Here is an 11,044-nt window from a genome sequence, read left to right as displayed (position 1 = left end):
CAAGTTACAAACTGCTTTGGCTTTCACATTTATTGAGTGGACAAAAATAAACGAACTACTGAATTGATGTCCGAACTAGATTTTAGTATTTTAATGACATGTAATTTGGCTGACATGTAATGATGTTTCATTGGAGAACTCAGGTTATGTGTTTTATACTTTTATTTATTTTATGTATTTCAAACGTTGCTTATGAATGTTGAAAATGATTAATTACCAAATTGGAACCTCAAGTTTTTATTTTTACTATAAATTTTTTGTATTACTTTTTTCAAATGTTCTTTATAAAAATTACTTTCTTTTTTTTAGTAGGCAAAAAATTTTGCACCCAAACTGACAATTTTATTAATATCTCGCAAATTGAGTATTTGATAGTCTTTATTTTTCTTTAATATAGAGTAACTCTAAAATAAAGCATAGTTTTTCTTTAATATGTTACTTTATTTTTGACTTTATAATAAAGTTAATGTAAAAAAATGCAATAGTTCATAGTAGAGTTATTATAAATATAGAACAATCTCGTCATTTTTTCTATTTAAATTAAGATATAGAATATATTACAATAAATGTTATTATATAATAGAGTTTTGACCCTAAAATATAGTGGATTTAGAAATGGCCTTAATACAATAATGTACTTTCTCATTTCTTTGATTTTTATTTTTTTGTAAATTATGTTTACGTTTTTAGGATCATATATTCAAAATCTGAAACGTTCTCCTTTGTTTATGTCACCAACGTTCTTGACTCTATTTTAGGAATGAGTAGGTGGTCCTATGATATAAAGTGTTAAACATAAACAACCCAGAAAAACAAAAAATGCTCGACCCCAACCCAAATAACCATAATAATGAACAAATAAAATAGTTTGATCGGCCATTAAATTTAAATGACAAAGCTATAACGCTAACTTGTTTAGTTTTATCAGCCGTATAAACTAGGTGCAACTCATTTCCACATTTATTTTTTATTTTTTAATTCTTTTAGCCATTTGAGCTTTCTTTATTTTAATAGCTTTGTCCACTTCTCAACAGAACTTGATGATCTTTTTCATTATGATTAGGTGTATCAATTACAGAATTACTACGTGGCTTAGCATGGTTTGTCTGTTTTTATTATGTGTATATTAAAATTTTGAGATATAGTGGAGAAGAATAAATTATATATATATATATATATATATATATTCGTTACATCATGATTTCATCTTTACAGGATTTACATTTTTAGGTTGGATTACCAAACATTTTAATTACATTAATTTGGTTTAGGAACAAAAATTACAAACTTTGAAGAAAGTAAGCATTATAATAATTACATATTGGATCACAAAAACTATAAATGTAGTGGTGAGTATATTAAAAAATGTTACAAACAAATTATTTGAGATAAGTAATAAGTAATTTTAGAAAGGAAACAAATTTTACCCACAAACCTTTGATAAAATAAGCATTGAAATGATACAATTACCCATTGGATCGTAGAAACTAAATATTTGAAGTTGCATTTTTCTTGTGTTTCTTTGCTATGGACTTTGTCTATCGTTCTATTTCGTTGTTCTATTAGATGACATAAAAAAAAAATGATGAGTATATAAGTATTTTTATAATATTACAGTAAATTATTTGAGGTAAAAATAAGTAAATTTAGGGAAAAAAAAAAGCTTCAAAGCACAAACCTCGAATAATATAAACATTATAATAATTTTTGTATAATGATATACTTGCTCATATTGAACCCATGCTACTTGCTCGATCTTCACTCACCTTCTCCGTCCTCCTCCACCTCTTCCACTACTCCTCACCGTTTTAAATCCGCCACTACACCTACCGACGATGTCTCGAAAATCTCCTCTCTTGCCGCAGATCTGTTCTGTTTTGTCAATGACTATACAAAACCTACATCTCCTCTTATCCACGTCTTCTCCTCCTGTCGTTACTGTATAATATTCAGAAGTCTCGAGATTTTGCAATAACATTTCTTTCTAACTTTATTATTGAATGTTGTGTAAGATTTAGGAATCAGTTTTTCATTGAGTGAATTATGATATAATTTTTGAGTAAAATTAGTTCGTCTAATATACTTGATCTTCTTATTTGTTGGATTGTTATTGCTGACAATTTTTTTAGGTGTTTCCATATGATCTTTTTTTTTTCTTTTTGCAGAAATGCTTTTGAGAAAACCAATATATTTAGTTCCTAGAAAACTATCCTTCAATCTCAGATGATGGTGTCTACGAATTGTTTCGGGAGATCAACAATTGGTTCAGTTATGGAATAATGGCTAGTCTCTTGTCAGCTGTATTTGTAAACTACTCATCTTGTTCGTCCATACACTTTTCTTTTATTAGTTCATCCATGACGTCAGCTGTAGGTGTTATGAGCTACCGTGATGAACAGTATTTATAGAGTTTAGAAGAGACGATAGGGTTTAATGTAAGATTAGAGATAATCTTGTTGACCAAGCTAAAGATTTTAGCAACTAATATTGCAATATTGGAATTAGATTTTAGAAACTAATATTGCGATTATAATTATTAAGATATGGTGTGAAGATATATAGTTTGTTTTATTTAAGAAGGTTAATTATGAATTTGATGAAATATGTTATTAGATATGGTTGTTTGAGAATTGGGATGTTATATAATGGTAATTTCGGGATTATATGATTAATATGGAATCGCCGGTTTTGTGCAGTTTTAATGTCCAACAGAAAGATTTGGTAGGTATTTAATATGATTTATAGATTTATAATCCACGCTATATATATTTTATTAGAATGTTACTACATTTTATACTTAACACTTAATAGCCTTGATTGCATTAGAAAGATCCACAATTAAATGTCATTAAGTAGCTACGCATGCTTCCAAGCAAAAATCACCTATAAATAGATTCCACATTCACCAACATGAACGAACATCTTCAAACATTAGATTGATCATATCAATCCTCTCCTAATAGTTATTTCACACACATCAATGGATTCCAAACCAACCGGTTTAGCTGTTGCTATCTTTTTACTCCTCTCCATCCAAATCCTTTACCCAGCTGGTAAAAAAACTCCTTTTGGTTAAACCGAACCGTGTGCTACAATTTCATTTCTCTTACATTTACTCTGTTTAATTCTGCTACAATCGATTTGAATCATAAACCGGATCGGTTTATCACCGGTAAACTAACTTTTTTTTTTTGTTTATTCTGCTTTCTTCTAGGTGTCGCAGGGGACATAACCGGAGTATGTTACGGCCGAAACGGCAACAACCTCCCGACGCCGTCAGATACGGTAGCTTTATACAAGACCAACAACATAGACGCAATCCGTATGTACGAGCCATTCGCCGACATGCTTGAAGCCCTCCGTGGCTCAGGTCTCTCGGTCATGTTTGGTCCACGAAACGAAGAAATCCAGTCCCTAGCACAAAACCCAGCAGCCGCAACTAACTTCGTCTCCACCTGGATCACACCGTACATAAACGACGTCTCCATCAAATGGATCACGATCGGCAACGAAGTCTTCCCAGGAGACATCGCTCCATTCGTACCCGCCGCTATCAGAAACGTAAACGCCGCGCTTACGAGTTCCGGCATCACGGGAATCTCCGTCACGACGGTTTTAGCGATGACCGCTTTGGCCAATACATATCCACCGTCAGCCGCAACGTTCCTCCCTGACCTAACCGAGATCATGACTGAGATCTCATCGATACTCTCTCAGACGAACTCGCCGCTCATGGCCAACGTGTACCCTTACTTCGCATACGCGTCGGATACAAACGACATCTCGCTAGACTACGCGAGTTTCAAGTCCCAAACACCTATAGTGATCGACGGTGATTTGCAGTACAGCAACATGTTCGCAGCAATGGTCGACGGATTCAACGCGGCGTTGGAGAAGATTAACGCTGGAAACGTGGTGGTGATGGTGGCGGAAACTGGGTGGCCGACGGAGGGAAATGAACCACACACGAGCGTTGATAACGCCAAGGCCTATAATACGGGGATTATGACATGTGGGGGATCTGCGCGGATGAGGACGCCTCGCCGCCCTTATACGCCGGTGGACGTGTTTTTGTTTGCAATGTTCAGGGAGAATCAGAAGGATGGTCCGGTGGAGCAGAGCTTCGGAATCTTCTCACCTGATATGACTCCAGTTTACGACATCTTTTGTCATTATTAGACTTGTTTTTTTTTCCGCTTATTGTTAGATTAAAATACTCTAGTGCATTTACAAGTATTAATTGTAAGGTATAAAAAATGCATGCAATAATTTAATTCATTTATTCATTTACTTGCTGTAAGATGTTTATGTGGTGATTTAAGATCAGTAAACCACAACTCTAGAAAAAATAAAGTTAATCACCACACAGGGATTGCTGAAGAAACTGACCACACAGGTCACAAGGGTACCCCCCGAGGCGGCCCAATGTTCATGTGATGACATTTTTTATTCGAGATCGATGTTCAATGAAGATTTTAAAGACGGAGAAGTTGAAAAGAGCTTCGGATTCTTCACTACTCATGTATGGCTCCTCCTGTCTACACTATCTTGAATGTAAAAGTGCCTCTAGCAAAGACAAGGTAGGCCAATTAACATAAAGAAGAAAAAATTAANAGTTTCAAGTCCCAAACACCTATAGTGATCGACGGTGATTTGCAGTACAGCAACATGTTCGCAGCAATGGTCGACGGATTCAACGCGGCGTTGGAGAAGATTAACGCTGGAAACGTGGTGGTGATGGTGGCGGAAACTGGGTGGCCGACGGAGGGAAATGAACCACACACGAGCGTTGATAACGCCAAGGCCTATAATACGGGGATTATGACATGTGGGGGATCTGCGCGGATGAGGACGCCTCGCCGCCCTTATACGCCGGTGGACGTGTTTTTGTTTGCAATGTTCAGGGAGAATCAGAAGGATGGTCCGGTGGAGCAGAGCTTCGGAATCTTCTCACCTGATATGACTCCAGTTTACGACATCTTTTGTCATTATTAGACTTGTTTTTTTTTCCGCTTATTGTTAGATTAAAATACTCTAGTGCATTTACAAGTATTAATTGTAAGGTATAAAAAATGCATGCAATAATTTAATTCATTTATTCATTTACTTGCTGTAAGATGTTTATGTGGTGATTTAAGATCAGTAAACCACAACTCTAGAAAAAATAAAGTTAATCACCACACAGGGATTGCTGAAGAAACTGACCACACAGGTCACAAGGGTACCCCCCGAGGCGGCCCAATGTTCATGTGATGACATTTTTTATTCGAGATCGATGTTCAATGAAGATTTTAAAGACGGAGAAGTTGAAAAGAGCTTCGGATTCTTCACTACTCATGTATGGCTCCTCCTGTCTACACTATCTTGAATGTAAAAGTGCCTCTAGCAAAGACAAGGTAGGCCAATTAACATAAAGAAGAAAAAANTAAAAAAAAAAAAAAAAAAAAAAACAAAAAGAAGAAAAAAATGATCAATTGTTCTAGTTGGGTTAGTTGATCCAATCATCTTATCAACTTATAACCGCATAATTAGGTTTAGCTGTTTCTTTCTTACTAGTTATTTTTTTAGTCTATGAATTGTAATTGTATACTAGATAAGAAAAAAGTACGACCAAAAAAATAAAATTAAGGGGGAATCTTATTCTAAAGAGAATATTATTTTGTCCCTCTTGACCCAATTCTAACAAAACAACAAACAGAAAGAATGGGCTTATGGCCCAATTACAAAAACACAGTAAATGCGCGAGATATCCAGATCGATACGAGATATTGGATGAGAAAAACGGTTGCGTCAAAATGACGACATGTAGGAATCTAACCGCAAGTTTAAAAATCAAAAAGAAATGAAAAAAAAAAGAGAAGTCTCTTGGCTTTGTTTGCGTACGTCAATTTGTAGAAGCAATCTCGCTTTTTTCCCTTATTCTCTACATCATCCTTTAAGCTCGGAGCTTTCTCTCTCTCTCTCTCTCTCTATCCTCCGCCGGCGATCTCCTCCGCTTAATCTCACCGGTACTGTTTCCCCCGTCGTCTCCTCCTCCTCATCGTTAATTCTGTTAATCTTGTTGAATTTCGTCATCTCAGTTCTCGAAATTGTCTTTTCGCTAAAGGTCTCTGATCTTCCAGTTTCGATTGAGAGAGATCTATCTTAGATTATCGAATTAGGATTACGTTTCAATCAAGATCTCAGGTCTTTGTTTATGTGTTTTTTCAAACATTGAATTGTATAATTTGTCTCGGATCTTAATATGTGGATCGATAAAATCTACCTTGTCATTGATGACGTTGCTTAAATTTGCATGAATTTTGGATTTATTTTACTAGAATTGCTACTCCAGATCTGAAACTTTTCATTGTCTTTGCACCTAATCGTGTGATTTCCATTTGCCGATCCGGTTTAAGTTAATGTTCACTCCCCTGTAACTATAGTGGTGTAGCTTTTATGCATGAGAATCGAATCCGTTGTCAATGGCCATTCAAGATCCTTGCTTCTGTTTTGGTTCTTGTATGAACCCCATAGTCAACTTGTGACGCTGTTAATGTTGAGTCTTGCTTGTTGGTTACTACTACTTCGCATGGATCTTATAATTTGAGTGTTTTTTTTGTAGATTCAGATGGGGAAAATCAAGAAAGTGAATCACAGTGCTCACATTGCTACTCCTTATCCATCACCATGTTGCAAGAAAGAATGGGCTGGCTCAACTTGCCCTGTATGTTTGGAGTCTCCACACAATGCGGTTCTTCTCCTCTGTTCTTCCTACCACAAAGGATGCCGTCCTTACATGTGTGCAACTAGCAGCCGTTTTGCCAACTGCCTTGACCAATACAGGAAATCGTACGGTAACGAAACCTCAGGACAACCAGAGCTTCTGTGTCCACTGTGTAGAGGTCAAGTGAAAGGTTGGACTGTTGTGAAAGACGCTCGGATGCATTTCAACTCCAAGAGAAGGACCTGTATGCAGGATAACTGTTCGTTTGTAGGAAACTTCCGGAAGCTCAAGAAACATATGAAGGAAAAACACCCACATGCTTGCCCGAGAGCCATTGACCCAGCTCTAGAAACCAAATGGAAGAGGCTCGAGAGGGAAAGAGACAGAAGGGACGTGATAAGCACGATAATGTCGTCGACCCCTGGTGCTGTTGTGTTGGGAGATTATGTGATAGAGCCGCATAACCGAGCTGTCTATGATGAAGAAGACGAAGAAGAAGATTACAGCTCAGATGATTCTCTGAGCAACGGGATCTTGGATCTAGATTCATCATGGCAAGGACAAAGCCATCACATTCGGTTTGTGGATCTGGAATCAAGCGACTTTGCATCCTCTTCCAGCTCCCCTGCTTCTCCTAGCCGTTCCCTTCGCCGTTTGCTCTTTCCAAGGAACCAGAGAGGCAGGCAATAGAGGTCGGTAACTCTTAACTTAACCGAAGCAAATTCCACTGCATATTTCTCAACCTCTCTCCACGGTTACATTTGACTTAAAAATTGCAGGAGCAGTATAAAAAGGCTAACATGACTAGCCAATTTAGCCATACACAGGGAATTGAAAAAAAAAACACGCAGTCGTCCCTTTCTTTTATTTATTTTCATGTAAATTATGTATTCTGTGTAATTGTATCATTGTTTCTGCATTGTTGTACTCTCTACTGAGGCATGATCTCTTATGCCTCTTTTCAAATTCCTCTTTTTTCTGTTTTTCTTTCTTTGTATTGATTTAATCAACATCTTCCGTAAGTTCTGGAAGAACAATAAAAAGTTATGTGAAAAGAAAACAATGTTTCACATCTCAATCAACTTTGGACAAAAATTCGAATCATGATTCTTATTTTGTCTTCAGGAGTCTCTTCTACCTCGTAAGCATCCGCGTGATAAGCCTCCAATCGCATGTTTAAGTTTATTCTTCATTCAGAACACACACAAAACAAGATTAATTAGAGAAAAGTTTAAATTAGAACTAACTAACTAACTTAGAAGCAAAAGAATAGAAAAGAAAAGTCGGAAGTACCCAAAGATCTGAATTGTGATTAGTTTTGCTCCTCGGTTCTCCTTCTTCTTCATCTGGATCGAACTGGCGGTATCTCCACGTCCTATTTTTCCGGCGAAATGGTAACCGGAACTTCCTAAACATTTTTCTTATCCACCTTCTTTTCTTCTTCTGCCATTTTTATCAACACAACAAAACAAAAAAGGTGAAATTGCTTAACATCCGAATTTAGCTGGTTTAAAACAGTTATTTACTTAACTATTACAAAGAACCTTTTGACATAATCTACTCTACCCAATATCATCATAGTCAACATCACTAATCAGAAGATTATTCAGACAGACGCAACTGCTTAACTTGCTCAGTTAGTCTTTGCGTTTAAGTACAAACGTAACTCGAGACGACACATAAGCCATGGCCCATATCTGGCCCAATTAAAGTATAAAAAAGCTTATTATGTCAAATTAAAAACCCAAACAAATATGAAAAAGAATTAAAGAAACGTTACCTTCGGGTTCGGCCGTTCAGGCTTGTTGTCACTCTCTCCGTCGCCGCGTTTCGAATCACCGGCAAGAATCCCCATTCTCAACTGCTGAATATGCGTTAACAGATTCGCTCTCCGATCGTATCCACGTGTCTTTCTGATCTCACGCCTCTCCCCTTCATCTTTCTTACGTCTCCCTTGAAACGACGGGACGGTCGTCGTTTGACGATCAACGTACACGGTGATGATCACACCGTACATAACCCTGGGATTTGCATGTCCCATTTGCATGTCCCATTTGCATTCTTTGTGATTTTTCTTTTTGTTTTGTTTTGGTTTTGAGTTGGCTTCTTAAAACTCATATCTTGTTTTTTTCCTGTTAATTAGGAGAAGGTAAGCAAAACAAGCAAGAGAGGATCTCTTACTTAATCAGAATTACACGTGTCAACATCTCATGGGGCCTTTTCATTGTTAACTCTTAACTACTCCACAGTCAACCATCATAATGCTGACTTCCCCATTTACAACCCATTGTATTATTATAAAATAATCAATAACCCACTAAGTAGTCACTAACATGGACCTAATGGGTCTAATGGGCCTGTTGTGGGTTTATGATTTAGATCCTCAATTTGTTTGTTGTCAAACCCTTAATGGGGTTATATTTTTGGAGCTCTTAAAATTTTTAATTACTATATTATGTACTTTTAGTAGAATAAGAACTTTGGGAATATTAATTAAAATCTTTCCCTTCAATGGTGGGTTTTAATTTTGAGTCTCTTAATTTGAATTTTTTTTTTTTTGAAAATAAAAATTTTAAACTAGAATATGAAATTATTGCATTTGAGATATATGTTTATAAAATTATTGCATTTCCTAAAATTTTAAACATAGAAAACATTAAAACATAATAAACTAAAAGTACAATTCATAAAAAAGGAAAAATGATTAATTGTATTCTCCAAATTTTGCCCAAATATTCTTAACAAAATCATCTTGCAACATGCTTTTGGGACTTTGGAAAGTGATGATCTAGGAAACACTCAAAATTTCAAAAAAATAAATTCCTAAAGACGCAAAATTTCTAGACGCAAATTTTCCCTAAAGATGGCTTCATTGAATTCAAAGTTTCCACCTTTTGATTCTCTTTCACTCGTTCTTCTGTCCAGTACGACGAGTGGACAAGACCAAACGCTTTTCCAAGTATCTTGTCTTTTTCCTCTACACTGAAATCAAAACAAGACAAAGCTTCTTTGCATTCTTCCCATGTCTTTGGATCTTCTTCCTTAGAGGTTTCCACTTGTGTTGTTGAACAAAGCACAATCCATTTGTTTCGTGAAACAAGCCTCCTTACTCCTCCAGTCGCACCATGATACGACGAGTTCAGGCTCAATGGTAATACATTATTCTATCTTACAAGATCAAACTGTAAAATAAAAGCAGTGTATGTACCATGAGATTTCAGAAAATACCACAAGTGTATAAAGTTTTGGTCAGCGTATATGTTACATATACATAAGCGATCAAACAAACGAACTAAACGAAGTACATATCCAACACCAACAACTCTCTAAACCTCTCAAGCTAACTCACTTACATATATACATTCATACCATCAAACATAGTGAAGCTAATACCAAATAAGTAATAGTGTCCTGAATCACAAATGGCATTGAACAACCAATACCAATACGAGAATATCATAAACCTCAGGACAAAACCGTGTGTGAATTTGCTAATTGACTTTGGCAGAAGCAGAAGAAGAAGCCTAAGCTTGGTTTTTCTAGCTCATCTCATCTAAATAACCACAACTTCGTTCCAAAGCAGAGAGATTTGATGAACAGAATCATAATGGATATTCTTCTCAATTTTATAATCTAAGACAAAAGCAAAACTCTACTCTTTGCCAAAAGAGAAAAAAAAAACACAATCACTTGTCCAGTTGTCCTAAACCAATTCAAGAAGCCCCTTTGTAATAATTAAAATCCCAAAATTCGTGTAACCCTAACCGAATTCGAGAATCTAATTCATAGGAAACTACAGATTGGGAAAATTAGTCGACAAAATATAGAGAAAGGTGATACCTTTAGTGCAAACTCGGTTACCGGAGAACCCGAATCATTGAGTCAAGAAGATGGGTAACCAAGTCAAAAGTTTCACGAACTCTGAAACTGTGGTCTGTGGATTCAGAAACAGGAACCAACCATTGTTCGTTTGAGATCAATATCCAACAAAAGAAAGAAATATTGGATCCGTAAAAAAAAATTCATATTTCTATTTTTCTGTTTAGCCAACTAATAAGTGGCACATGTGGTCTCTTAATCCATAAACGAGTCTACTAAATAAGAGACTCTCATATATTTTTTTGATTTATCTGATTTATTTTTTTGCTTCTTTTCAACTATAACCCCTCTTAAAACCCCCATTGGGGATGATCTCATGAAACAAAAATTAACTACTAATGACTAAATTTTTGATGCTTCTATAGTTTACTAATGACTATACATATGTACTATGCAAATAAAGAGCTTTGAAATGATATTAAAATTGCTGACAAAATGCTCAAAAAAAAAAATTGCTGA

At 35.9% G+C, this 11,044-nt stretch overlaps 3 protein-coding genes across 4 annotated transcripts; 2 read left to right on the top strand and 1 right to left on the bottom strand.

Moving 5' to 3' along the window:
• LOC104753898 (putative glucan endo-1,3-beta-glucosidase GVI) lies at positions 2,951 to 4,218 on the top strand. The gene is made up of 2 exons (XM_010476082.2): positions 2,951 to 3,053; positions 3,215 to 4,218. Exons 1-2 carry the CDS (start codon positions 2,981 to 2,983, stop codon positions 4,177 to 4,179), a joined length of 1,038 nt encoding a protein of 345 aa, XP_010474384.1. The 5' UTR covers positions 2,951 to 2,980; the 3' UTR covers positions 4,180 to 4,218.
• LOC104751676 lies at positions 5,857 to 7,689 on the top strand. 2 transcript variants are annotated; one of them, XM_010473673.2, is made up of 3 exons: positions 5,858 to 6,008; positions 6,605 to 7,398; positions 7,486 to 7,689. In XM_010473673.2, the coding sequence occupies exon 2, from the start codon at positions 6,611 to 6,613 to the stop codon at positions 7,394 to 7,396; it is 786 nt and encodes a 261-aa protein (XP_010471975.1). In that variant the 5' UTR covers positions 5,858 to 6,008; positions 6,605 to 6,610; the 3' UTR covers positions 7,397 to 7,398; positions 7,486 to 7,689. The 2 variants fall into 2 exon arrangements, with proteins under 2 accessions (XP_010471976.1, XP_010471975.1); XM_010473674.2 differs by having other exon boundaries at positions 5,857 to 6,008; positions 6,611 to 7,689.
• Positions 7,804 to 8,765, bottom strand: LOC104751675. Its single transcript, XM_010473672.2, has 3 exons — positions 8,487 to 8,765; positions 8,000 to 8,149; positions 7,804 to 7,893 (listed from the first exon to the last, which is right to left on the bottom strand). Exons 1-3 carry the CDS (start codon positions 8,751 to 8,753, stop codon positions 7,828 to 7,830), a joined length of 483 nt encoding a protein of 160 aa, XP_010471974.1. The 5' UTR covers positions 8,754 to 8,765; the 3' UTR covers positions 7,804 to 7,827.

Source organism: Camelina sativa, chromosome 16 (assembly GCF_000633955.1).
Source record: "Camelina sativa cultivar DH55 chromosome 16, Cs, whole genome shotgun sequence".
NCBI classification, from domain to species: domain Eukaryota; kingdom Viridiplantae; phylum Streptophyta; class Magnoliopsida; order Brassicales; family Brassicaceae; genus Camelina; species Camelina sativa.
This window is presented reverse-complemented; position numbering and strand designations above follow the sequence as displayed.

Bases quoted from the DNA above. Each gene is read 5' to 3' on its own strand.
- LOC104753898 (XM_010476082.2), top strand. From the start codon at position 2,981: ATGGATTCCAAACCAACCGGTTTAGCTGTTGCTATCTTTTTACTCCTC. The intron at 3,054-3,214 runs GTAAAAAAACTC...GCTTTCTTCTAG, and splicing joins CCAAATCCTTTACCCAGCTG to GTGTCGCAGGGGACATAACC.
- LOC104751676 (XM_010473674.2), top strand. From the start codon at position 6,611: ATGGGGAAAATCAAGAAAGTGAATCACAGTGCTCACATTGCTACTCCT.
- LOC104751675 (XM_010473672.2), bottom strand. From the start codon at position 8,753: ATGCAAATGGGACATGCAAATCCCAGGGTTATGTACGGTGTGATCATC. The intron at 8,150-8,486 runs GTAACGTTTCTT...TAAAAATGGCAG, and splicing joins CTGAACGGCCGAACCCGAAG to AAGAAGAAAAGAAGGTGGAT. The intron at 7,894-7,999 runs GTACTTCCGACT...TTCTGAATGAAG, and splicing joins ATCACAATTCAGATCTTTGG to AATAAACTTAAACATGCGAT.